Raw genomic sequence first — 27,989 nt, forward strand, 5'->3', positions numbered from 1 at the left:
GTCCCACTTCCTATCATGACAAAGAGTAGTCCTGTTCATGGCTTGTAAAACATTGTGTTCTCAAACATCCACATTTGAACTGACCTCTCCATCAATTTCAACTTATCCACAAGGAGAAACATTTACTAAGTATCATATTGCTTAGTTGACTATAAAAAATGATAATAAAATAGAAATATTCCATGCCTTTGGAACCATAAAATTATATAGAAATCCTAATAAATCTTTGCCTTTTAATTAGATGGTTATAGTACCTATCAAGTTGAGTTTTCCTTTGGGTTTTGAGCCAACAGCCTATAAATTTCTTTATTAATTTTATCATAAATGCCAGCACATTACATGGCTTAATTCTTTGAATTTCTGCCAGTTCCCTTCACTTTTCATTTTTACCAGGGAAGTGTCCCATATCTCTTGATTTTATTCTCACTCCTTATTTTCATTTCCTTTCCCTTTCTGAACAACAGCAAATTGGAGGGTTGCAGGGTTAAACACTATGTGTTTTGAGTGATCTTTACTGGACATACATGTATCAACAGACAGTAAGTGACTGTGAGCATTAAACTTTGAATATTTAATGCAGATATCAATGAGTGTGCTCTGGATCCTGATATATGTGCCAATGGAATTTGTGAAAATCTACGTGGCAGTTACCGGTGTAATTGCAACAGTGGCTACGAACCAGATGCCTCTGGAAGAAATTGTGTTGGTAAGTTATTTGTTTTATTATGCAGGAGCCTTTTGTGTAGTTTAATCCCATGGATCATAGGAGGAATCAAACTATAAATAAGTGACTAAAACTAGAGGTCTTATAGTTTCTCTTGTTTCCTTTTTAGTATAGGGATATAAAAATATTGGAATCAAATACTGTTAAACAGTAACAGACTTTTTAGTGCACAATTTAGTATTAATATTTAAATTAGGTTTTTCCCCCAGATGAATGGACATATAGCGAATTATTGACCTGTTTTATCTGCATATATCTTAATCCTATAATATTTTACTAGGAAGTGGGACTCAAAAATTAACAAGGTGGTATGTATGGATAATATACTGCTAAGTCGCTTCAGTCGTTTCCGACTCTGTGCGACCCCATAGACGGCAGCCCACCAGGCTCCCCCGTCCCTGGGATTCTCCAGGCAAGAACACTGGAGTGGGTTGCCATTTCCTTCTCCCATGCATGAAAGTGAAAACTGAAAGTGAAGTAGCTCAGTCGTGTCCAACTCTTCACGACCCCATGAACTGCAGCCCACCAGGCTCCTCCGTCCATGGGATTTTCCAGGCAAGAGTACTGGAGCGGGGTGCCATTGCCTTCTCCTCGGATAATATACTACATTAAGAAAATTAAATATTACAGGTTGACTTGGAAAGAAACAGTCAATTGCTGCAACATATCCAAATATGATAAATGAGATGGATGTTTCCTTTTGTAATTTATAAGGGAATGTTTGAAAAACCTCAAATACATAATTCTTATATTCAAGAATTTGTGAAAAATCTAGATTTTCCAGCAGAGCACTTGAGTCCACTTTTATAAAATGAATGTTAATCAATCCTTCATTATATATAATAATTTTTACATCTACCACTAATGACTCAAATACAAGTCTTGATTATGATTAGAAAGAAATATATTTTTCCATGTTTATGGTTTTGAGTTTTATTACTGATATATGTTACTATATATCCATCTCACCTTGAGTTGAAGATACACATATAATGGATGTATAAAATTATATTAAATATCATGCACTTACAATAGATTTTGAAACCTACTGGCAGGGGCCCCAGCCAGAGATTGTTGAACACTTATAAAACTATGCAAACCACCTAGCTTTTATTCCCTAAAAGCAAAGTCACTTCCAGCATAGCATCTAAGTACAGCTGAGTGCATGGGTACCCTACTGAAAACAAGGAAATTCAATGAACATTCACACACTGAACACGGTTCATGGCAGTGCTCAACTCTTTAAAGTAGGTACATGCATAATTTTAATAAAATTAAAACTAGATTTTAAAATAAAAAAAAACACATTTCAATTTTAGTTTACTTAGGTCTGCCCTAACAAAGTACCCAAAATGGGGTTACTTAAAACAATGGGAATCGATGTTATAGTTTGGAAGTCGAAAGTCCAAAATCGAGGTGTCAGTGGGGCCATGCTCTCACTAGGGGAGAATCCTTCCTTTCCTCTTCTAGGGGAGAAGGGCTCGGTGGGAGAATCCTTCTTTTCCTCTCCAGTCTCAGGTGTTTGCAGGCAGTCTTTAGCATTGCTCAGTGTTTAGATGTGTCACTCTAGCTACACGCCTGTCTTTCCCCTGTGCATCTTCACATCAACTTCCCTCTGTATGTGTCTGTCCCTATGTCATAATTTCCCCTTTATTGCTGTCGTTGGTGTCCACACCTATACTTGAATACAACCTACCCAAAGGATCTTATTTTAATTTGATTACTCTATTTAAGAATCCTGTTTCTAAATCAGGTCACATTCTGAGGTACTGGGGGTTAGGGATTCAAAATATTTTTTTGAGAGACACATTTCAACCCACAGCATGGATCAGTGGATAAATACATTGTGATTGGGCCTCTTGGCAAAGTGTATAATCTTGGGGGAGACTATAATGATGCTTAAAATGTAATACTACTGCAAGTCAACAAGTAAATGAAGAACAAAGTAGTCATGTGCCTTTTCCAAAGCATTAACACACATCCCAGGGACTTTAGAACATCTTAAGAGTAAGCACAAGATTGTTCCATTTGAGTAAAATGTATTTTGCTTAGGGTCAAGGAATGTGCTTTGGGTACAAAGAGACAGAGTAAGGTATGGGATGAGGAAGAAAAACAAATAACGAAATTAAAACATTTTGAGCATCGTACTGTCCGTTTCACTGTGTGTGTCTCCTGTCTTCTAACGGTGGCTTCCAGACATTGATGAGTGCCTGGTAAACAGACTGCTGTGTGACAATGGTCTGTGCCGAAACACACCTGGGAGCTACAGCTGCACCTGCCCACCTGGCTACGTGTTCAGGACTGAGACAGAGACGTGCGAAGGTAAGAGCCGCTTTTCTTCATTGTGAATAGTAAGCATCTTAATATGCATGAACCTCAAATACATTATCAAGCAATAGAGCAAAAAGAATGTTGTTTGAATATGTTTTAAATTTTACGATCTCAGCTGATCTGCCAGTTTTAGAAATAGCATGCATCTAGCCCAGTTTATAAATACCATCAGTTTTGTCCCATTCAGAAGAAATATCAACACACATTTTGAAGTTAATGAAAATAAGTGAAAGAAGCCAGTTTGTTTCACTTGCTGATAAAATATCAGATTTTTGTTTGTTTGGTTTTCCCTTTTTAAAACCAATGTAACACATTAGCCTAGGAGAACCTGAACTCACAACAAAGTCAGCTCTTCGGCATTTTATTTATCAAATGATTGATAGACTTCAGAGGTTGGCCCAGAAAATAGGCTAACCTATATTTGAGGCCTGAGTAAAAATGGTCACCTAAATTAAATTTATAGTCCAAGAAAATTGTTCTTTCCTTTTGAAAGTTATGGCTTGAATTTAAGGATCATGAATTGCTGTTTAAAAAAACCTTCCTTTTCTTTTAAGCTAATTTTTCTGCAGTGAAAGTTATATGAATCAGTTAAATGCTTCAGAAAGGCCCCATTTTCAGTGAGATACTAGCTAAGCTATGAGTATCTTCAATTATATTTCTGTTCCTTGATCAAAGTACTGTGTATTTCAGGATAATTTGCTGTATGACTACTGGTCATTATTCCTTTTCAGTTGCACTGTGTGGGCCTACAGAAGTATCCCATGACATTCTCAAATCCAATAACTACTTCTGAATAGTAACTTTAAAAAAAAGATTTCATCTTAAGATATTTGGAATAACCCTTTTTTAAATATATTAAAGTATTTATTTCCTGGTAACTTCATAGCCAAGAAAGCTGCAATAGTAATATCATGCAAAAAGATGTTAACATTCTCTTCTTCTTGTTTAACTTCAAAGCATTCTTATGAACAGAAACAACTTAGGACTCAAACAAGATGCTGAAATACAGATGACTCAGCTGAAGTCAATGAAATGCAATTACAAAGTGCAATTCTAAGTTTGGATTGAATTTGAGGGACCAGTGAAAAACAGTAATTAGCCTGAAGGGAGAAAAAAAGTAAAGAAAAATGAAAACCTCAGTATAAAATGCAGTTTTTCTAAACTTAGTTCAGATAACTGTTGAGTTCCCCTCCTGTCCACACCTTTTTCAGGAGCTCCTCAAAGAGAAGCATACTTTCCATTCCTGACTAAAGTACTTGAAGATTCATTCATCTTGTCCATAGATGAACAGAGACATCTGTTAGTTTTTTTTTTTTCTCTTAGTATCTTTTTTCATTAGTCCAAGCTTCCCAAGTGTATGCATCCAGAGTTTTTTTCTTTTAGCACCCATACCCACTCTCCTTGGGCTTCTCCAATGGCTTAGGGGTAAAGAATCTGCCTGCAATACAAGAGATGCAGGAAATACAGGTTATTCCTTGGTCAGGAAGATCCCCTGGAGAAGAAAATGGCAAACCACTCCAGTACGTTAGCCTAAAAAATCCTATGGACAGAGGGGCCTGGTGGGCTGCAATCCAAAGGTTTGCAAAGAGTAGGGCGTGACTGAACATGAGCCCCCTCCCCTCAACACCTTTTATCCTTCAGAACTGCCATGAGAAATGCATTTTGTAAAAGAACATAATTCCAAACCATGAGTTTACTCCGTGAGTTTTTTGGGAGGGTAGGAGAAGAGATTTCAACAATTGTGTTTCCTTTTGTTTTTATTCCTGAATTTCTACACCTCCTTCCCACTGCCCTTTTTCAGTTTTATCTATTGCCTATTGGAGCGATCTATTGTTAAATGTCAGGAAGCTCTGAAAGCAATAATAACTTAGGATATCATCTTCATTTAACTGAGAAGCTGATGATTATTAGAACTGGTTTCCCTGTCCAGTGACAGAACCCTCTTGTGCCATTGTGAGGGAGACACAGCAGGGAGCTATATGGATGGTGTCTGATTCAATTTGGTCAGTTTGGTTTGAATACCAGATTGTCAATATTTATAGCACATTGCTTCCATTTTGACAAGTAAGATGAACTTGAAGCATACTAAGAGGTAGACTATCAAAGCATAAATAAAAGGGATTCACCTACTTAGGTGACGAAGAGTGGTGTTGAATAGTATGACATTGCTGTGTTAAATCTCTCAATTGTATCTGACTCTTTGTGACCCCATGGACTGTAGCCCTGAAGGCTCCTCTGTCCATGGGGATTTTCCAGGTAAGAATACTGGAGTGGGTTGCCATACCCTTCTTCAGGGGAATCTTCCCAAACCAGGGATCAAATCCAGGTCTCCCACTCTGCAGGCAGATTCTTTACCATCTGAGCTACCAGGGAAACCCAAGAATACTGGAGTGGGTAGCCTATCCCTTCTTCAGGGGATTTTCCCAACCCAGGAATCAAACCGGGGTCTCCTGCATTGCAGGTGAATTCTTTTCCAGCTGAGATACCAGGGAAGCACAAGTATGACACTAGATGATTACATAAATGTTAGTGCATAGTGATACCAAATCAAGCTGCAGCGATGGTGTAAAAGCATGGTCTTTACTTATTTTGCCAAAGAATAATTGTTCCTGATAAACTAGCCTTTTCTTTAATATGAAATATGTTTTATATCTGACATTATAAGAAAGAAGTTCATGTTATGTAAATAAAAGCGAAATGATAGAGAAATATTTGGGTTCTAGCCTTATGACATTGGTGGAAATAAAAATGATTTATTGTGAAAAACTCAACCAGATAAATGTTATTTCTATGCTTTCATCCCACTATTAAGTTATTTGCATTTAATTAAAGTGTTTTGCAACAAAGAAATAGACCTAAAGGCCATGGAAATCTTTTCCCCTTGGGTGTCCTCCTTATTTCCAGCCTTGTATTCACACGATAAATTTGTGTGCCTGAAGCAGTTCTCTGCATGCTATTCTTTCTAAACTAATTTCCAAAGACTAGGCAGGGAGTTATTAGCCAATTCATTGTCAATTCTAGCTTTCTCTCTATATATTTGCTATATGCACTAATTTTACTTGTCATTCATGTTTTCAACAGTCTATTTTAAGTATGTATTAAAAAGCAGTAATCAAGTTTCTCTGATATTTCAAACCAAAGTTACAAAAATTTATTTTACTTTTTTTGTTTGAGCTCTGAGAGTCTGTGAAAGTTAAAATTTTTACAGCAAGTGCTGTGGTTTAGATTGTGTTTCCAGTGACATAACTAGTTAAATGTAAACCAGATGTGCTTTGAAGTTTATTTCCAGGAATGTACAGTGAACTGTTTCAGTTCCTGGTTCCATGACATTTATAACATAAAAACAATGTATTTAAAGAAAAATTAAACAGTTGATATCTGTAGCTGTCATTGCATGTGTTTATACCTTTTGAGTTCATAATTGCTTAATATAAAATCAGGATTTTGCGCGTTGATGAAATTGACATTTTTCTTTTTGGGGAGGTTCTTAACAGATTAAATTAATAGGTGATATATAGTCTGTCTTCAGATTAAGTATCTGCTTCTTTTTTGGCTCTCTGATTTGTTTTTACATTGTGGTTTTTTTTTTTTTTAATTTAGTACTCTGGAGTAGATGTTTTCATTCCAAATCTGTGCTGTATTTACAAAACCTGCTCTTATATTTTTAGGAGGCTTTCTTGCTACAAAGGACCTGAAAGAAAGATGAGTTTATATTTCTTAAAAACAATTTCTACTTCAAGAATCCATTAAATACCTGGGTATTTATTTAGTAGTTTTGAAATAGCAAAGAGGAAACATAACTGTTTTCCACATGGATTTTTAAGTTTGCATTTCAAGTCTGCAGACTTGAAATTAGCAATGAGCCCTTCCTTTTCAGAACCAATTTAGTTTATATTTGACTTGAGATGTTCAAGAGTAAATGTTATGATCTTCTAGTTATTCGCATGTTTTCCTCAATATAATATTCCTGTTTAATTCAAAGAGGTGCTTAGAAAAAAATAATAAATACTATGGTGAATTCAGAAATGGTAGTATTCAACAAAAGGGTGTCTTAAAGTATGTTGACCTGTTTCAGATAATTAACCAGTTATAGAAAGAAATCTGAGTATGTTTTCCTTAAATTGAGTGGTTTAATTTATACTGAAAGTCAGTCTTTGATATTGTTTTTAGTAGTTTAGCTAAATCTTGTATTTATTTTTAATGAACTTGTATTAAACTATTTAACCTTATTGGTTTAACATCTTGTTTAGTCACTACTTGAGAATATAGGCTTACTCTAATTCCATCATACTTCTGACCATCGACAGGAATTGTTGATTATGATATAATTGTAGATTATGATATGCAATTTGAATTCAGACTCAAATCAATGAGAGTAAAAATCTATTTAATACAATTAAAAGTTTATTTTTCCTCTTCTTTTATTTTAGCACAATGAGTTGTGCTTTGAAATGGTCTCACACCAGGACTTCCCTGGTGGTCCAGTGGTTGAGAACCTATTGCCTTGCAACGCAAGGGATGTGAGTTCCATCCCCAGTGGGGGAGCTAAGTTCTCATATGCAACAGAGCAACTAAGCCCATGAACTTAAGACCCAATGCAGCCAAATAAATAAATAAATATTTTTTGAAATGTCTCAAACCAAACATGGAAATGTGAACAGGAAGGTGGAGAAGGGCTGGAAGAGAAGGCTCTACCTGGTGTTAAAGTTTCATCCCTTATTTCCTGATGTGTATCCAGGAGTTTGGAATTAAAACCAGGATTGCGATGTGTTGTCTCTACTACAGGCTTTTTAAATTCTTCCAAAACCTCATGGAATCACCAATGACAGAAACAGTCACCTTCGTGCATAGCACTCATTGCACCTAGGAATATGTTGCTTTCATGGAATCAGAATTTGAATTTCCCACAGGAAAATTATATCTCATTACCAGAGAAAATTAATCCAATTGATGTAAAGTTGTAGTGAAACAGTAAAGATACTGAACCCTTTCAGAACAGGCTGATTCCTGTCGTCCTGCTGAGTCCCCCAGCTGTGCACATGTATATCCATACTGTAAAATGCACGTCTCCATTCCCCATTCACTTTATGCCTCATAGATCCATATTAAAATCACAAGAGCCAAGTTTACCAGACGTTCTGGCATAGCGTGGCTTGTTGGAATAATATTTTCCAGAAACACATGGCAGCTCTAACAGAATCTTTTCCTTCTGGATTGTAGATATAAATGAATGTGAAAGCAACCCATGTGTCAATGGGGCCTGCAGGAACAACCTTGGATCTTTCAATTGTGAATGTTCTCCTGGCAGCAAACTCAGCTCGACAGGATTGATCTGTATTGGTAAGATCTGTGCGTGGTGCTGATGTTTCAGTTTCACTCCAAAGATAAGCAGAGACACCAGGACTTACTGTGGGTAAACAGTACATGATCACAGGAAGCTAATAATTTAGGAGTTACTTCAGTTATTTTCTCTTGTTATCCAGGTAGGAGTAAAACATGATACTTTAAACTAGACAGACTCTTAAATTTTGTTAGATTCTAGGAAGCATTCTTTTTGTGTAAGTATATATATATATATATATATATATATATATATATGTATTATACCATAAATTATAAGCGTTTCCATACCACACACATATTTATATTCATTCCCCAGGAATGCCTTAGGCAGCAATACAATCAAATCCTTACTGCATACTTTTTATAAACAACCTTCAATGGTAAACAAAAATGTGATCACATTTGGACTCAGTTAACAGGACAAGAACTTGAAGAGTTGAAACTTTAAACAAATAGAAAGAATTTGTTGGTTTTTAAAAAATTTCTTCTATCAGTCATAACTTTATGAATGCCAAAGAATTCTTGCTTTGGAAAATCTCTAAGAGAGAAAGATTTGAAAACTTCCAGGACTAACATGTTTCAATGTATCTCAAAATGTAGAAGGTCAGTTCTTGATAAAGGCGTGCGAGCATGCTCAGTCTCTTCAGTCGTGTCCAACTCTCTGCGACCCCGTGGACCACGACTCGCCAGGTTCCTCTGTCCATGGGATTCTCCAGGCAAGAATACTGGAGTGGGTTGCCCTTTCCTTCTCCAGTGATAAAGTATGAAGTGAGTGAAGTGAAGTCGCTCAGTCGTGTCCGACTCTTAGCGACCCCATGGACTGTAGTCTACCAGGCTCCTCTGTCCATGGGATTCTCCAGGCAAGAATACTGGAGTGGGGTGCCATTTCCTTCTCCATTGATAAAGGCAGTAGGACATAAATAAAAATGAAGCAGTCAGATCTATTATAATGTTACTATAAGCAACTCTTCAGCTTATGTAAGAGAAAAAACCGATCTCAGTAGTTCTTTCCTGCTTCTAGTGTCTAAGGCTACACTGACTAGATATACATACTTTACATTTTTACCTAGTATCCACTTTTGGTGGTGGTTTAGTTGCTAGGTCGTGTCCGACTCTTGAGACCCTATGGACTATGGCCTTCCAGGCTCTTCTGTCTGTGGGATCTCAAAGTGAACTAAATATATATTTCCAAATAGGGAGGTGTTACAGTTTTATGTACTGCCAAATGAATTGGCAGTTTTTGTTTGCTATCTATTCAATATGAATTTTCAGTTTAGTGTTTGCCAAAGACAATAGAATTTTCCATATTATATCTGATGCTAACAGTATTTAGCTGGATACTTAGAGTACCTGTCTGTCACAGGAAGGAGAAATGATGAAGTCCAAAGTTTCAATGAAAACCTTCCCTTTGGAAATGCCAGCATTCAATTTCCCAATGAGGTACAGCTGGTGAAATTTGAGCCTTGCTCCATACTAGAAAATAGGCTGCCATCTGCCTAGGGCATTACTTTCTTTCTCACAGAATTCCTGGTTGGGGGTGGAGGGGGTGCATATGGATTGGATCTGGTAAGGCAGAAATATTTTTGCTAAGCCACAGTTTCCAACTGAGATAGAATCATTTTATTATGCAAAGGAAATAAACTCAGCATTAGTCAATTAATGTCTCAGAAAACTAAATCTGTATGCCACTTGGGCATCAAAGTTTTAAATTTTAAACACGACTGAAGAGACTGAGCATGCTCGCACGCCTTTATCAAGAACTGACCTTCTACATTAGAGATTTTCCAAAGCAAGAATTCTTTGGCATTCATAAAGTTAAGAGTTTTTGCTTCATCATAAACACTTCTGGGATTTTGGCCTCTTACTCTTATAGTTAATTATTAATGAATAAAAAAACAAAGACATTTTATTTCCAAGTTATTATGTTGGACACCTAAACCCCACAATATTTTTCTAAGCCAATGTATTATGTGTGTTCATTCATTGTAATAAGATTTGAGTATCTCAGCCAAAAGCTGCTCAGAAAGAAATTTACTTAATATGTTTACATTTTAGACATTATTTTATCTGCTTTTTTCATTAAAAACAATTCAAGCTTTAAAAATAAATAGGAAAATATACATAAGAAATATTATGAATGTACTTTTTAAATAAGACTGTCAAATGGCTTTAATCAGTGTTTAGCCTGCAAATTGCCCCTTGGTAGGAACCAAATCTCTAAATTTAAAACTGAATAAAAATCCCCTGATGTAATTTCGAATTTAAAATTAAATGGGAACATAAATGAATTAGTTAGATACAAAGAATATTTCAGGATTTAGAACGTATTCTGCAAGCTTCATAAACATAAACCAATCTTCAGTTGTTCTAGACTGCTTGAAGAGACTATTATTTTCTGATTGAAGTGATGAAATATAATAGAACAATATATTTGATTAATCTTTCCTGCATTATATTGCTTCCATCTGATGGCTCTGCATAATCCATACCAGTTTCCCTCATCTTTGGCTTGGATCTGAGTTCTGTCCTCACATTTCATGGACACAACAGGGGCAGTGAGCTCTCTGTTGTAAAATCCAATGGTCGATTCTTGTTCCTCATCTTAGTCTATTAACAGTATTGAACAGAGTTCATCACTCACCCCCTCTCAAGAAGTTTTTCCTTTTGGCCTTCTCTTTTTCTCCTTTCACTCTCCTGGCCTCTTTCCTGTTGCCTTTGTTAAATCTTTCATTTTCTCCTGCTATCCAGTTGGAAATGTCTCACAGGTCAGTCTCGGGGTCCTGGGATGGTTTTGCATCTCTGTTTTACGTACATGCTTAGATGTCCTCTACATTAACTCTCACAATTCTCTCTCTAGCCTTAATCTCTCCACCACGTTCAGACTTGTCTTTCTAATTATCTGCATAGTATCTCCACTGGGGTGTCTAATTGGCATATCAAACAGCATGTCTAAAACCAAATTTCTATCTTTCAGCTCAAATGTGGGTCTCCTAGAAGCAGTTCTGTCTTGACAAATTGTAACTCTATTTTTATAATTGAAGTCATTCTTGATGCCTTTCTCTCAAGCTTCAGGTTGAATCCATCTAAATCCTGTTGATTGTACTCAAAGTTTTTCCATATTTCAACCCCTTCTCACCATCAATTTCAACAACCCCCAATCCGAGCCACCATTATTTTTCTTTTTGACTATTCCTATAGCCTCTAGCTTATCTGCTTACCCTGCTTTATTTTTTTGGAGAGCTTAACCAACCTCTGACTATATAGCTACATCTATATTGTGACTGCATGTGTGTGTAGTGACATATATACCTATACACACACAAGAAGAAACAATAAGGAGAGATGGATTGTGTATGAATGTATGTCTATTGATTTTGTGAGTTTTCAGTGTTGATACAATACCAGTCTAAAGAAGCACTAAGTTGCGGAATGAGGCCTCTAAAATCACACAGTGCAAGTTTGAATCTTGATGCTGGCCCTCCTGGCTGGGTGACCTTCTTCCGGTAAATTAGTTGACCCCTGTGCCTCAGTTTTCTCTTCTACCAGTTGTCTGTATCGTATAGGGTTGTTTTAAGGGGTAAATAAACTAATATATGGAAAGCCTTTCATAGTGCTTGTTGCTGCCGCAATAAATGTTAGTAAATATTTATCACAGTATATCTTAAAATGACTACAATCAAGGTGATAAATCAGTAATTAACCCAGTTCTTAAAAGACCATTTGAATACACAGTGGCCTTGCACTGTCATCTCTGTTTCCTCTATGCTATGGAATTTGCAGGTTAAACCTATAAAAAAATTTATAATGTGATAGCTGATACAAATGCATATGAGCAAATCTCTTTCATTTGTGCACAGTTTTTATCCAAATTAAATCTCAAAATAGAAAAAAGCAGACTACCCATCTCTTCTTCACATCCTTGCCCCATAGCTCCTTGTCTTCAGTCAAGGACAGAGGTGTTTCCTTTGTTTTACCCTTGAGGTTTGATTCCTGAGTTGGGAGGATCCCCTAGAGAAGGGATCAGCCACCCACTCCAGTATTCTTGGACTTCTCTGGCTCAGATGGTAAAGAATCCTCCTGTGTTTCTGGTTATATTGTTTTTATTGTAAAACCTTATTGGTCCTTATTATTAAATGAGTTTTAAATAAAATAAATGCTGTAGGAATATGTTTTTACTTTATTGCCTTCCAAGTCTATGACTGCAATATGCTATTAAGCTTTTTGTTCAATCATTTTACACATCACCTGCAGAGAGACCATCTCAGGAGCTTTTCACATGTGGACTCCTAGGCCACACATCCGGAGAATCTGCATTTTGACTCTGCATTTTAGTAAGAGGCTTGGTAATGTTACACACTAGACACTGAGATCCACAGTACTGCGAGGAAATCATCACAAGACTTATTTTACCCAGTTAATATTTGCTATGTCAACTTGGGATTGCTTTTCTCTGCTTCAAAATCTTTTTTTTTTTTTTTTTACTATCATTTAAGGAGGAAATTAAATTTGGTGTGGAAACATAGTCTAAAAAGTTAGAAGTAGTTGAGTCTGGATGGTAGCGTTACAGGTAGTTTTTTTTATTTTCTCTGCTATTTCTTCAAATAGTTTATCATAAATATGTATTACATTTTGAACTAGAGATAAAGCTGTACATACATACCATAGAAATTATATCAAATATATCCATGGTGTGTCTTAATGGTGGTTTTAAAGGTTTTATTTCCTTTTTTATCTTTAAGATTTCTTTTTTCAAATTATTCATCAAATGATTATCTTCAGTTGGAGAAAAACTGGCTTCTCTCTAATAGAAGAACCATTGTATGTGGTTTATTTGGTAGGGACTGCAGATACCTACCAAATTGGAAGAGAAGGAATTGGGAGAGAAGGAGATTATTTGCAGAGTGCCATTGGATAAAATCTTAAATATCAAAGTATTTGCCATAAAGAATAAATCTTACAAGTATTTTTCATATAAGTAATGATCTTATAACAGTCATGGGCTGTTATTTGCAAATCCCAGTATTGAAGTCTTGGGCAGTAGCAGCTGCTCCTAGAATACCCAGATATATAATTGTATTAATTCAAATATCATGTGAAATTTACATGTATGTAATATGCATTTAAATGCATGTACATGTAAATGTGTCTAGGATATAGAAAAGTTTTTAAGATAACAGTTTGGCGTTTTTTAATACTGTCAAATAATGTTTTTGGTGTATAGAACTGAGTTATATTTTCTTCAGAGATGAGAACTCCCCATTGTTTTTTATTCCTTTTCAGACAGCCTGAAAGGGACCTGTTGGCTCAACATCCAGGACAACCGCTGTGAGGTCAACATCAATGGAGCTACTCTGAAATCTGAATGCTGCGCCACGCTTGGGGCCGCCTGGGGGAGCCCCTGTGAGCGGTGTGAGCTAGGTAGGAGCCTGCCCACTAGGATTCTGGGCTTCACATCGGAAAGCTTCCTCCTCAACTAAGCACTGCTTTCTCTATATAGTTCCCTAGTGAGGAAGACCATAAGGTCATTGCCCTCCCTAATATGATATCTTTTCTGGTAAAATGTATTCACTTCTTGAAATATGTTTTGGGTTTATCCTCTTACTATAAGCAGACCTTCTGAATATTTTAGACAAGGAAGGAAGGCAACTAGAATTTAGCTGCTGGATGACTATCAGTATCCTCCAGTATTCTTGTTTGCATGTGTCCCAGTAGAAAATGATCTCTCGTCCCTTTAAGTCTTTGGTTTACTTATGATTCAGTTGACAACGTGAAAAATAAAAGGGAATTTTAGGGAAAATTATGAGAATCTCAATATGGGTCAAAACTAATAGAGTTACCACAGCTTATAGGGCAGCCGGAGTCCTTTGCCTCTAAAACCCGGATTTTGGGTTTTATTTAGTTCAATTTTGATTCCATTATTCTGTTTGTTGCGCTTAGGACAGTTGTATTTTCTTTTCTAATGTGAAAAAAAATGTGTCCTTCATTCTCACAGATACAGCTTGCCCAAGAGGGTTTGCCAGGATAAAAGGTGTTACTTGTGAAGGTGAGTAGGTTGTTAAAAACATTGTGAATCTTTAGGAAAGTATTTAAAATTGACATTCTCTCCCATACTTTGGAGATATTTATCATTCTCAAAAACCTTGGAATTTCGGTAAAAATACTCTTACGCTGTCAACAAATGTTTTAGAATAATACTTTTAGGAAACAGCTTTGAGTTTCCCATTTCTCCTCTTTATGCTGTGGGGTAAATTTTCATCCCTCGCCTTTAAGGCATAGAGCAGCTGGCAAAGAGCTTATCTCGGCTGTGTTTTATGGACGAGCAAGGCTGTGGCAGTTTTCACAGCTGGTACCCAGGGGACCCAGTAGCTTCGTTGTGAAATATATCTGCTTAACTGAGGTAATAATCCATATTATTGCAAAATGAATATGCTATACAGGAAGTAAGATTACACCTGCTTTTTCTATCGGTGACATCTTTATTCCTCTGCTTGCTTCATTTCCCTGCAGACGTTAATGAATGTGAGGTGTTTCCTGGCGTTTGCCCAAATGGACGGTGCGTCAACAGCAAAGGATCTTTTCATTGTGAGTGCCCTGAAGGCCTTACATTGGATGGAACTGGCCGTGTGTGTTTGGGTAAGATTCATGAACCAAGCATACGTTTTCTTATTTTGGAGTGGCCTGACCAAATGTATTAGGTTGGTAGCTGGAAAACTTGCTTTAAATGAAGTATTTTGGAGGAACTCACTAGAGAATATTTTTTAAATGGATGAATTTAAATGAAATGGGCTTCCCCAATAGCTCAGTTGGTAAAGAATCTGCCTGCAATGCAGGAGACCTGGATTCAATTCCTGGGTCAGGAAGATTCCCCTGGAGAAGGGAAAGGCTACCCACTCCAGTATTCTGGCCTAGAGAATTCCATGACTACAGTCCACATGACTGAGTGACTTTCACTTTCACTTTTCAATGAAATGGTTTCTGTGTAATACAGAAAATTGGTACTGCTCAAAAATTAATCTCAAAATTCCTCTTCTCGTACTGAAAACTCTGAACCTATTAAATACTTCTATTTATCCCTCTCCCAGCCCCTGGTGTCTATACTTATGCTTTCTGTCTCTGTGGACTTGACAGCTCTAAGTGCCTCATATGAAAGGAATCATATGATGTTCGTCCTCCTGTGACTAGCTTGTTTCACGTAGTGTGGTGTCTCCAGAGTTCATCGATGTTGTAGCATGTATCAGTATTTCTCTGCTTTCTCAGACTGAGTGGTGTTCCATTGTGTGTAGGTACCACATTTTTTTGGTCTACTTACCTATTGATGGATACTTGGGTGGCATCCACCTTTTGGCTGTTGTGAATAAGGCATCTATGAGCATGGGTGTACAAATACCAATATATTTACAAGTTTCTACTTTCACACACCTGGCCTTCCCAAGTGGCTCAAGTGGTAAAGAATCCATCCGCCAGTGCAAGGGATGAAGGAGATATGGGTTCAATTCTTGGGTCAGGAAAATCCCCTGAGAAGGAAAGGGCGACCCACTCCAGTATTCTTGCCTAGAAAACTCCATGGACAGAGGAGCCTGGTGGGATACAATCCACGGGGTCACAGAGAGTCAGACTGAGTGACTGAGCACATGTGCAGCACACATTCAGTGAGCTACTCACTACTGAGTGACTTCTGTGAGCCTGGTGTATTAAAAAAAAAAACTTGCATGCACAAAAAAATTTTTAAGTTTTTTAATCAGGTGTTTTAGTCCTGTTTAATCTTTTACACTGAGTCAGCGTAATAAGAGACCTTCTATGTTAAACATAGAAGAAAAAGTGGAGACTCGTATTTGAGATTAACATTCTGCAGTCCATTGCCGCTATGCTTCTAGACAAGACAGTGGGGAGAGTCATGGCAAAGTCATGTGGCTTCTGTGTGCGCACATTGACTGATCTTGTCCCTTCCTTTACCATCTTCAGAGTTTAAACTTTTCTTAATGCTCTATTTTTTAAAAGATTGTAAATAAAGAAGCTCTTTCTATCAACACTGTATTATAGAAATGCCTAGTTGACTTTATTTATCAGTGTCATCCTTGACTAAAGTTAAGCTTCATGATTGAAAAAGAAACTTCTAATAATTCTATGTGGTCTCTGAACAATTTTTATTTACCTAAGGAATTTTTCCCCAGTGTGTTATGAAACAATAACTTTTTAGTTTGTAATATAGCTTTACATAGGCTTGTATTTGAAATTCAGTTTGTAGACAAATTGTCATCAATGGTAGTATTACCGTCCCAGATCTTCAAGGTATTTAGGTATTTTAAAATTATAAATTAAATAAGTATTCAAATAATTACATATTTTAAAAGTATTCAAAAAGCTAATAGTAAATATTTTTAAATTATTATATTTGAAGATCTTTAAAGTATTTTTTTAAAAAGATTTTTTAAATTAGTGGTAAGTAAAAAGTTGGCAATATCATACAGTTTAGTTATTATAATAACACAAATTTTAAGTTAATTTTTGACAGCATATTTAAATTTGATACAAAGTATGACTATAAAATCATATGGAATTGTTTAGAAATATCCAAAGCCCAATAATAAAGAAAAACTATTTTTGGAATTTTAAATTATCTCCAAAGTTTAGAAAAAAGTAAAGTACCTTTTGAAGATGACAGAATAATAGTACCAGTATGGCTTAAAACTCAACATTCAAAAACCAAGATCATGGCATCTGGTCCTATCACTTCATAATATATAGATGGGGAAACAATGGAAACAGTGACAGACGATTTTCTTGGGCTCCAAAATCACTGCAGTTGGTAACTGCAGCCATGAAATTAAAAGATGCTCACTCCTTGGAAGAAAAGCTGTGACAAACTTAGACATCATATTAAAAAGCAGAGACATTGCTTTGCCAACAAGGGTCTGTTTAGTCAAAGCTTTGGTTTTTCCAGTGGTCATGTATGGATGTGAGAGTTGGACCATAAAGAGAGCTAAGCACCAAAGAATCAATGCTTTTGAACTGTGGTGTTGGAGAAGACTCTTGAGAGTCCCTTGGACTGCAAGGAGATCCAATGGGTCAATCCTAAAGAGAATCAGTCCTGAATATTATTTGGAAGGACCGATGCTGAAGCTGAAGCTCCAGTACTTTGGCCACCTGATGTGAGGAGCTGACTCATTAGAAAAGGCCCTGGTGCTAGGAACTGTTGAGGGCAGGAGGAGAAGGGGACAACAGAGGATGAGATGGTTGGATGGCATCACTAGCTCAATGGACATGAGTTTGAGCAAGCTCTGGGAGATGGTGAGAGATAGGGAGGCCTGGCGTGCTGCAGTCCATGGAGTTGCAGAGTCGGATACAACTGAGCTACTGAACAACAGCAACAGTATGATCAAATAACTAATGAAATCAAATTGCCTTCAGTAACTTAATGATGCTATATATGAATTTATATCATTGATTTTCAGTTATCACTCAGCAAAATAAATTCTTAGTAGTAATATCACTCCAAATGATACCTTTGTAACATTCTATGAGGATGTATTAGATTTTCTTCATCCTAATACCTTGGTTAAATACATTTTGTCACTACTTCAGTTTCGCTACTGTGGCTGTGGATGTTAGATAGTTTCAAGAAGAGACTTGCATAAGCAAATGGGAAATGTTCTGCAAACAAAAGAGACAAACTGCTCTGATAGAATTGATACCAGTCCTGCTAGGGAGGGACTTAGCAGGTGATCGGTATGTGAATCTTCAGTGACTGACAGCTTGACCTCAATCTGTGGTTCCCCCTCCCTGTAGATATCCGCATGGAGCAGTGTTACTTGAAGTGGGATGAGGACGAATGCATCCATCCTGTACCTGGGAAGTTCCGCATGGACGCTTGCTGTTGTGCGGTCGGAGCAGCTTGGGGCACCGAGTGTGAGGAGTGCCCCAAACTTGGCACCAAAGAGTATGAGACCCTGTGCCCCCGGGGGCCTGGCTTTGCTAACAGAGGGGATGTCCTTACCGGGAGGCCGTTTTACAAAGGTAACTGTCAGCAGCGCATGGGTCCCTCCACACTAAAGCTCACCTTCCACGTTCTCTGAGGCTTGATTTTGCTCTAAACGTTTGGTTCCCCACTTTATTTTCTTTGTTAAAATGTACAACCAGCCTATGGCCCAGGAGCATAAATCCCCTTGGTACTGAAGTGAAGACACTGGGACAGCTGATAGCACTTTGCTTACATCCTTCTACTGTACCACTGCTTTCCTCAGCACAGCCTGATGAGATGCAGCCCTGATGTTGCAAAAAGTTCTCTGTGCCCACTAAACGTTACAAAACAAATGGTCAGAAGCAAAGGAATCAGAACACTTCATTACAAATACAAACTCTTTTTCGCAACTGAAACTTTCTGTGTGGCATCAGTGTAATCACTTAAAACTTAACACCACCCCCCCATTCTCACTTGAGTACATGAATTTCCATCAAGGTAGGTTCTTCACTTAAAACGATGGACCCCTCTTTTGTTTCGACCAGCTCTACATTCCGACTCTGTTCTGCTTGTAGATATCAATGAGTGCAAAGCGTTTCCCGGCATGTGCACCTATGGAAAGTGCAGGAATACGATTGGGAGTTTCAAGTGCCGTTGCAATAGTGGCTTTGCCCTGGACATGGAGGAAAGGAACTGCACAGGTAAGACTGTTCTTCTGGTGTATTACGTAAACCCCGGCTCTCTTTCTTCTGCTGTTCTGAAAGTACTGCTCCATGTATACATACATCCCCTCCGTCTGAAGCCTCCCTCCCACCCACCGCCCCATCCCACCTCTCTAGTTCATCGCAGAGCACCAAGCTGAGCTCCCTGTGCCATACAGCAACTTCCCACTAGCTTTTTTCTACACATGACAGTGTATATGTGTCAATGCTACTCTCTCAATTCGTCCCACCCTCTTCTTTCCCATTTGCTTTGTAGCCTTGTGTACTTTTGAAGGCTGTTCTCCCTTCTTCTGCCGCATATATATATATATGTATACACACACACACACACCACACAGTCCCAGTGTGGTCCTCAGTACCCCTCACCACTCTGCAACTGGAAGGCACATCAGAATTTCTGGAGTGTGTGTGTATAAACTCTTGCAAAACACCTTTGCTAAGTTCAAAACTTATTTCTCTTGGTGCCTATTCTCCTTGATCTCTGGTCAAACCTTCTCCATGATTTTCATCTCTCTTTCTTTTCATGCTGTTTCTCTCTTTCAATTGTCCTGTCATGCCTGTGATGTTCCTTTTCTAATCTTCACAGATTCTTCTTGCCTTTGGCATTTTCCAGAGTCCTCTGGTAGCCTCGCAGAGTTGCGTCTGCCACCATGGCTTTTTTGGATGGCCTCTGTCGAGCTGACTCTGAGGTGCTGTCTCTGGCCCTCTGTACTTCCTGAGTTCCACTCTCAAATTTCTGACTTTCATCTAGACAGTTTATTTTTTCATCTCCCTGTGTCCCACCCCGCTTCCTCTGGCTAGGGTCTTCTTTACATGTACTAATATTATCGTTTCACTCGGGCTTGAAAGCTAAGACGTAATTTTGACCCCTCCTTCTCCCAACAGACAAGTGACAAGGTTTTGTATATTCTTCCATCAAAATGACTGTTTCGTTTCAGGTATTTCTTCTACACTCTTCCTGATGCAGGTCCAGCTCTTCAGGACACACTCTGAAAAGAGATGAGCATGCTGGAATCTTATTAGGAATTGATTTTGGGGTCAACGACTTGGGGAGGAAGGGAAAGGAATCCGAAGGGGCCTGAAGGAAAAGTTAGGCTGTGATGTAGTCCCAGTGTGGTCCTCAGCACCCCCAATGGCGAAGCTCTGCATCTTTCTGGAAGGCACATCAGAATTGTCTTGAATTAGGGCACAGGGGCTTGGTGTTGACGTAGCTGCATGATGAATATTTGGGTACATCCACCCAGAGAAGGCTGTGATTGAGGGGAGTTGAGGTTTCTCCTGAGGGTAGCCCCCACCTCGGGACTTTCTGGCCTCCACAGTCCCACAAGCGGAGGGCAAGGACATGTGAATGCTTCCTTCCTGAAGCAGGATCTGGGCAGCACATCACAGTCTCTCCTACATTGCAGATTCCTCCAGCATCTTTCACCCCCCACCCCGTAACTTCCCCCAGTCAGATCCTTCAGTTTCACACCCACCAGGTTTTTCATGCTAAAAAGCAGGGCTTAGTTTGTGTAACTTTCCACAGAGCAACTTCCATTGACTCAGACCACCCTAGACCTGGATAAGGAAGCTTCTCCAGTTCTGACTGCTCTGTTTTTAGCGTGAAATTAGCCACATCATTTAATGACTCTGAAACTTGCCTTGTTTAAATTGTTCAAGAGAGGTTTATTAACAGCACTGGTGCTGTGAGCTATAGTGTGAAAGGCCAGCAGGACATGGGTGGCTGCCCTTCTTCATAGCGCAGAAGGCCCGTCTACTGCTCCCCACGTTGTCGCCATAGTCACCATACCTGTCTTGCCTATACTTGCATTCATCATCAGCCTCTCTGTAACTCACTGTTCTCTGAAGTGCATTAATTTTCTTTACCTAGGCATTTTATCTCTTGACTTTCTATTTGTTCTACACCTTTAAAGTTAGAATTTCTGTGCAAACCTTCCAGGATCAATTAAAAAATCACCTCCTTCAGAATACTAATTATTAACAGAGAATAGCTTATTATATCAGCACTCTTTCTATAAGATAAAGAAATGTCGATTCACTTACTCCTATGAGACAGGGTCTAATACACACCCCATTTTACAGATAACAAACTAAGGCACAGAGAAATTAAATGATTTTCCCAAGACCCTACACTCAGAAAATGACAATAGTGGGATTTGTGTCCAGCTGTCTGGTTCCAGAGTTCAAAATCTGCACTGTGCAGCTCCCACCACATCACAGCAGCCAGAATTTGTCCCTCCTCTGCCATTGAACTTGTTCTGTGTTTTCATATGGTTCTCATTACCAGTTCCTAGATACTGATAGATAAAAAATAAGGTAATTAGCATACACATTATTTACCTGCTTAATTGAATCAATTGATTTTGTTAAGACTTTCGTTCAAAAGCAGATGTCTGGGTTTTCGATATATATGTCCTGAAATTGGGAAAATCAATAGAGAAAAACCAAAAGCCAGGGGAAAGCTGGGACTGAGACCACCCTCTGCCCAAGGAAACATGTGCAAATTAGCTATTTATAAATCCTGTGAGAGAAAAACTTAAAAATTAAAATTCACCAAAATAAACATATGCTGGCAATAACATTTTCCCCCCACTGTGACAAAAATGGTTAAACAAGTCATATTTTCTTAATCACATTTTATAGATATGACTACTCTGTTGAAAATCTTGATTTTAGGAATGGGAGATTTCTCACAGAATCCTCTTTTTGAGAACACGTACTACTATTAAAGATTCTTATTCACCATACTGTATAAAAAATGACAAACCCAAAAGCCCATCATTGTCCTTTGTTTTCAATGTTAAAAATCAGATCAGTAGGCTCTTCCATCTGAATATGACACAAAAGCACAGTTGGAGCATGTTCCGTGACCCCGCCATGAATGTGTGTTCTCTGGCTCAGGGCTCAGTAGTTGCATCCACCTCTGAGCTGTCCCTGGGCCAGCCCCGCACCCCTGCTCAGAGGCAGCAGCCCCCACAGGCCCCCACAGGGGTGGACACGGCTAGTGCCTCGGAACTAGCATGGCCCTCGGGTTGTGCATAAGACTCCGTCTATGTGGCCACTGCTTCCTCGTTTGCCACCCGCCTTGTTCCTCTCATAGCACAGTTGCCTGTTTCATCCTTCTGTTACCATTTCGAAACCATAAAGAGAAATCCACAATTTCAGAGTTCTTAAAGGCCAAAAGCCCCTGCCCGTTGGCTGTGACAGTTTTGGCAGTTGGGGAAAGGAATGTGCCTGCAGCCCTGTCCCCATCTAGGGGATCTCCTGAAAACACATCCTCCTCCTCCTGCTCACCCGATTCCTCCAGCACCTTCACTTAGAAGGCCACATCTCTCTGTTCCTTAACACCGTCTCCTCTCACTCTGGTTTTTTTGAATTTCTTTTAAACCCTGTGGATTAGACATTGACGAGTGCAGGATTTCTCCTGACCTCTGTGGGAGCGGCATCTGTGTCAACACGCCGGGCAGCTTTGAGTGCGAGTGCTTCGAAGGCTACGAGAGCGGGTTCATGATGATGAAGAACTGCATGGGTAAGCCACTCAGGTTTGGAAACAGGTCCAGCACAGACTCGTTAGCATGACCTTGGCTTGTCTCAGAGCTGTTAACAGTGTGCTTGGCAAGGAGCTGTGGCGAGAGAGCACAGATCTAAATGTCAGACAGGAAATCTGCTCGTCTCTAACTCTTAGGGAGCCCCAGCCTCTTTGCGCCTTAATGGCAGTGAGATATTGAGACTGAGTTCTGTTTATTTATAGAATCTGAAATCACCACAGACTAACTACTGAGCAGGGATTCACTTAAAATGTATGGCATTGAATGTTGACCTCCAAATTTATTTATTGTTATGAGAATCCCATGTTCTTTTCCTGACATTACACAAGCTCTTGGCATCGCCCACCTTTTAGCCCACTGTTTCATTTTTAGCAACTTTTAGGTCTCACCTCATGGGATTTACGAAGTGATCAGTCTAAGATTTTTCTATCACCTTGATTGGAGATAGAGACATATGATGTCTGGAGTTTAGACTGATGGAAAGCAAGCACTGTTTATTTTTACCTCTTGTGAGGCTGGTCGTTTCATACAAGTAAATGCCTTGAGAGCTCACTGTCTTTCAAAGGAGAATGCGATACTTAAATCTACTAATCATAGAGAAAGGGAGGAGAACCTGATCCCATCTTGTATTAACCCAGCTCCTACGTTTGAATCACCATGACTCAGATAATGAATCTTTCTCCCAGTCTGTGTCCGTGAACAGTTTTTCCGCAGAGTTCTTTAATGGCTCTCACGTTTTTACCTTTCAGACATTGACGAATGTGAACGTAACCCTCTCCTTTGTAGGGGTGGCACCTGTGTGAACACTGAGGGCAGCTTTCAGTGTGACTGCCCACTGGGACACGAGCTGTCACCATCACGTGAGGACTGTGTGGGTAAGTCTGTCTCCTCAGCACATAGACCCTCCCAGTTCAACCTGTAAAGATCATAAGGATCAGAGGCTTTTCTAGTGAACTTGTTTGGGGCATGTGAAATCGAGCTGATTAAAATTTGGGAGTTCAGAGTCCACACATCTGGAGACAGGCTGTGTGTCTTTAGAGAATGCTTTGGTGACACTCTCAAATGAGTGGCATTACCCCTGTTCCCCTCTTTTTTGTTACAAGCATTCTGGAAGGGACCCTGCCCTGTGTCAGGCCTTGGAGTTCCCTCCTCCGGGTCGCAGGGGTGGGACGGCAGCTTCTGTTGGAGGGGCTGCTCCCTGATGGTTCATCTGTGCACAGAATTCTGTGCACAGAATCCACCCTATGCCCTGTGTCTGCCATCACAGGGTCTGCTCACCTGGGTGTGAGCACATGCGCTCCCTCCGGCCACTCCTCACAGAAGCCCTGAGGCTTTCCTGGCCCTGGGCTCAGCAGGTGCGATAAGAGAAGACCACCACTAAGTCCTGAAGCATTCCACAGGCTTTAAAACTTTACTTTAGCCAGGAAACGTTTTCTTCACAGGAAATCTTTCTCAAAGGTGTAAGCAAATAAAACAGTTTAAAATAAAACAGATCCCGCACTCCCAAATAAAAGCATTTGAACACATCCCGGGCTACACGTGTCTATTTATAACCCATATTTATATCACTGGGCTAATGATTAGGTGAATCTTAAATCATAGACCAGACATTTTATTTACTTTTAAACTTTTAATGTTTTTACTGAAGGAGTCTTTAAATTTTATAGAGCTTTACAATTTTTAAAAGTTTTGCATATGCGCTTTCATATAATCCCATAACTCTTTTTTTAACCGCACCCCTATTTTGTCCCTCCCCTCTTTTTTCTCCCTACTGCTAACTACTAGCGTGTTCTCTGTATCTATGAGTCTGCTTCATTTTTCAGTTATTATAAAAAGGTGAATTTAAAGGTTTTAAATATTTTAAATTCCACATTAATAATAGTACAAAAAGGTATTTCACACAGATAATTACAGAATATTTATTCATATTTGTGATACTAGTGACTCAGATCTGTTTCTTAGTTTAGAAGTTTATTTTGCTAATTAATTTTCATATTTTTATGAATTTTTTATGACTGGATTTTATAGCTGAAAAAGTTTCCCTCAATGTTATAATGCACATTATAAGATGTGTATTTTTGCATGTTCAATAAAATATTTCATGACTATGAACATAAATCACATCATCCTCGTGATCTTGAGAATTGAAAGTGAATTTCTTGTTATATCTGATTTTTTTCCTAGATCATGTTTGACAAGTAACTTGTGTAAGGAATGTCTCTCTACCATTTTCTTGCTCTTCTATTTTTGCATTATTAGTACTAGTTTCTTCCACAGATCTTTTCAAGAGTTTTTTTTTTTTTTTAAGATATCTGCCCATCTTATAATAGCTTATTTAAAAGCAGTCAATATAATCTATAATCCACCTGTCCAGGCTCATTAAACACAGTGCCACGAAAACTTGAACAATGAGGGCCCTGTTTCCAGCCCCTCTGTTTTGTGGAACCAGCCATCTTCCTTCCGGAACCCTCATGTTATTTAGACAAGTGACCATCCTGTTAGGACCAGCTGAGCATGCAAATTCATATATTAAGTATCACCCAGCTTTATTTCTGGCATGTGCTAAGTGGATGGGGTCTAATGTGGTACTCACTAGCCACATGTGGCTATTTAAATTTGACTGAAATTAAATAACATTAAAAATTCAGTTCCTTAGTCATACTCTCCACGTTTCAAGCACTCAGTAACAGCTGCACATGGCGCAGCATGGATGTGAAACAGTTCCATTAACATAGAAACTTCCACCGGACAGCGCTGTTACAGATAGAACTAAGAAAAATAGAGATTGCAGCATTTTCTTTGAATTCCCCCAGGAGATCACCTCTCTTCCCCCTGAAGTATTGATAAATAAAACCCTTTGGATAATGATAAAGCCCATTGCTCCAATGCAGCATAATCTTGATAGTTTAAAATGACGTTGTGATTTCACAAATGTTAATTCTGTGTATCTTTTTATAGATATTAATGAATGCTCTCTGAGTGACAATTTATGTAGAAATGGGAAATGCGTAAACATGATTGGAACTTATCAGTGCTCCTGCAATCCTGGGTACCAGGCCACGCCAGATCGGCAGGGCTGTACAGGTAAGGAGGCCAAGCGGGTCTGGAACTTGTATTTCTCAAGTCAGCCTAGGAGTGCTTCTGGTACTGAATATATAATGACGTCAATGGGAGTCCTTTGTCCTAAAAGTGAATCTAAGTATGGGGGCAGATCTCTAAGATGCCATGGTTGGTGGTTTTGCAGAGGAACCTCTGCTTTTAGCCTAGAAAACGTCCTATATCTCTGTCTCTCTATATTTCATCTTATATTGTGTTTCTGAGTTCTTTAGTCGTAGGTTACTAGAGCTAAATACATGTCAAATGAAACACTGTCTAAAGGAAATGAACTAAGAAAGACTCATGGTGCAGTGATAAATCAGCATGAATGGTGGGGAGAAAAATCCAAAACTAAGCTTTATCTGTTTAAAAAGAAAAACTCTTTTTTAAAAAAAACGGGGCGGAGAGTAGCTCTGACAAGTAACGTGGTGGTAATGTTTTCACAGATATTGATGAGTGCATGATAATGAATGGAGGCTGTGACACGCAGTGCACTAATGCGGAAGGAAGCTATGAATGTAGCTGCAGTGAAGGGTATGCCCTGATGCCCGATGGGAGGTCATGCGCAGGTACGGGAAGGAAAATCCACGGACTGTGTGTGCATGTGTGTGTCTGGTTAATTTTATCTTACGAATCTGGCTCCAGATATTTTGAGCGGAACTGGATGGAAAAGATACGTGAGCTTAATAAAAGCCGTTCTTGTTTTCATTTGATGTTGATTTTGTGCCATCAGATATTGATGAATGTGAAAATAATCCTGATATCTGTGATGGTGGGCAGTGTACCAACATTCCTGGAGAGTACCGGTGTCTGTGTTATGATGGCTTCATGGCTTCCATGGACATGAAAACATGCATTGGTGGGTATCATGCGAGCAGGATAAATATTTATGTACAGTATGCACACACACATATATACATGTAAGAAGAAGAGGCTTTTTTGGTTATTTTTAAAATTCAAACCGTTGGATTAGAAGGTGTAAAAGTGGAAAAGGAAGAATTGTTTGAAAGAAAAGCCTTAAAGACAGAATATTTATCTGCAGTACTGGGTCCTGCAGAAATTAGACACTATATTTGAAATTTTGTTTGTATATCTCAGTATTATTCTATTCATTTTTTTAAATAGCTTTTTAATCTATAGAATGAATAAATATTAACCACGGTATTGAAAATTCTCTAGACGTGAATGAGTGTGACTTAAATTCCAACATCTGCATGTTCGGGGAATGTGAGAACACCAAGGGATCCTTCATTTGCCACTGTCAGCTGGGGTATTCAGTGAAGAAAGGGACCACAGGATGCACAGGTAGGTGTCAAGCTTGCATGCCCTGTGTTTCAGCTTCTTGCCTTTCAGAGGTTAACCTGCAAAATCGTTTGTTCCCTGGAATGTCTTGTACTTTCACCCACACCAGGCTGTAGCAGTAATGTGATGAGAAACTGGCCCAGAGCACGTGTGATGTGTTTAGTTCTTCTCTGTGGTAGATGAGCATGATCTGAGCCACCGAGCCACAGACCTCGCTGTGAACAGGCTTGGACCCAGAGCGGGAGGATGGGCGTAGAATGTGGCCCCCGTGGTTCTCATGTGCTCCTGGGGCAGCATTCACTTGCTTAATAAACCTGCTGCCCCATCAGGAGATATACGTAAAGAAGGAGCACCAAAAGACCTGGGGGAATCTCAGTTGTTGCTAGGTTTCGAAGTGCTTTTAAACCAACAGAAATTAATCTAAACTTTATATTTAGACTCTTTTTCTTCCTTTCTTTCCCTCGTCTTTTTCTTTTCTTCTTTTCCCCCTCTTTCCATTTGCTTTTACCTTCTTTTCTCCCTACCCAAATTTACTCTTTTTGCCTTTGTTCTTGGTTAATCCCACCCACTTTATCTCTTATTCTGTCTCTCTACTAAATAATTGCAGCCTTTTAAAAGAGGGGATGGGGCTTGAAGTCCCAAGGTCAGTTCTTTGGACCAGATGTCCATCGCTGCTTAAGGTTCTTGTAGGGGTATTTTGCTCAAGCCAAGTGGTAAGTGACTTAGACTGTAGCCCAGACCTTCCTTAAGCCTGCACCTCCAAGAAACAGCAAGTTAGGAAAGAGCTGTGCGTGTTCATATATGTATATGTGTACACACACAACATACGCAAGGTACTATATACATATACTGATAAGCATCTGGTCGTTTTCCAGGTAACATTTCCAGGGAATATTTTTGTATATTGTGGCTGGCAATTTCTTTCAGGGAATTGTTTGACTTGGATCATGCACTTCCAGATTCTG

At 38.8% G+C, this 27,989-nt stretch overlaps 1 protein-coding gene across 2 annotated transcripts in view; it reads left to right on the forward strand.

Moving 5' to 3' along the window:
- FBN2 (fibrillin 2) overlaps positions 1-27,989 on the forward strand; it is a 222,825-nt gene that overhangs the window by 137,307 nt on the left and 57,529 nt on the right. Inside the window, exons 18-31 of one of the 2 annotated variants that reach the window (XM_061422898.1) lie at positions 581-706; positions 2,921-3,046; positions 8,276-8,395; positions 13,679-13,816; positions 14,391-14,441; positions 14,906-15,031; positions 18,185-18,412; positions 18,932-19,057; positions 22,479-22,607; positions 23,376-23,501; positions 25,585-25,710; positions 26,169-26,291; positions 26,456-26,581; positions 26,902-27,027. In XM_061422898.1, coding sequence (XP_061278882.1) covers positions 581-706; positions 2,921-3,046; positions 8,276-8,395; positions 13,679-13,816; positions 14,391-14,441; positions 14,906-15,031; positions 18,185-18,412; positions 18,932-19,057; positions 22,479-22,607; positions 23,376-23,501; positions 25,585-25,710; positions 26,169-26,291; positions 26,456-26,581; positions 26,902-27,027 — 1,797 coding nt within the window. The remainder of the gene's footprint in view (positions 1-580; positions 707-2,920; positions 3,047-8,275; positions 8,396-13,678; positions 13,817-14,390; positions 14,442-14,905; positions 15,032-18,184; positions 18,413-18,931; positions 19,058-22,478; positions 22,608-23,375; positions 23,502-25,584; positions 25,711-26,168; positions 26,292-26,455; positions 26,582-26,901; positions 27,028-27,989) is intronic. The other variant, XM_061422899.1, reaches the window with a different exon arrangement.

This window comes from Bos javanicus, chromosome 7 (assembly GCF_032452875.1).
Source record: "Bos javanicus breed banteng chromosome 7, ARS-OSU_banteng_1.0, whole genome shotgun sequence".
Taxonomy (NCBI): Eukaryota; Metazoa; Chordata; class Mammalia; order Artiodactyla; family Bovidae; genus Bos; species Bos javanicus.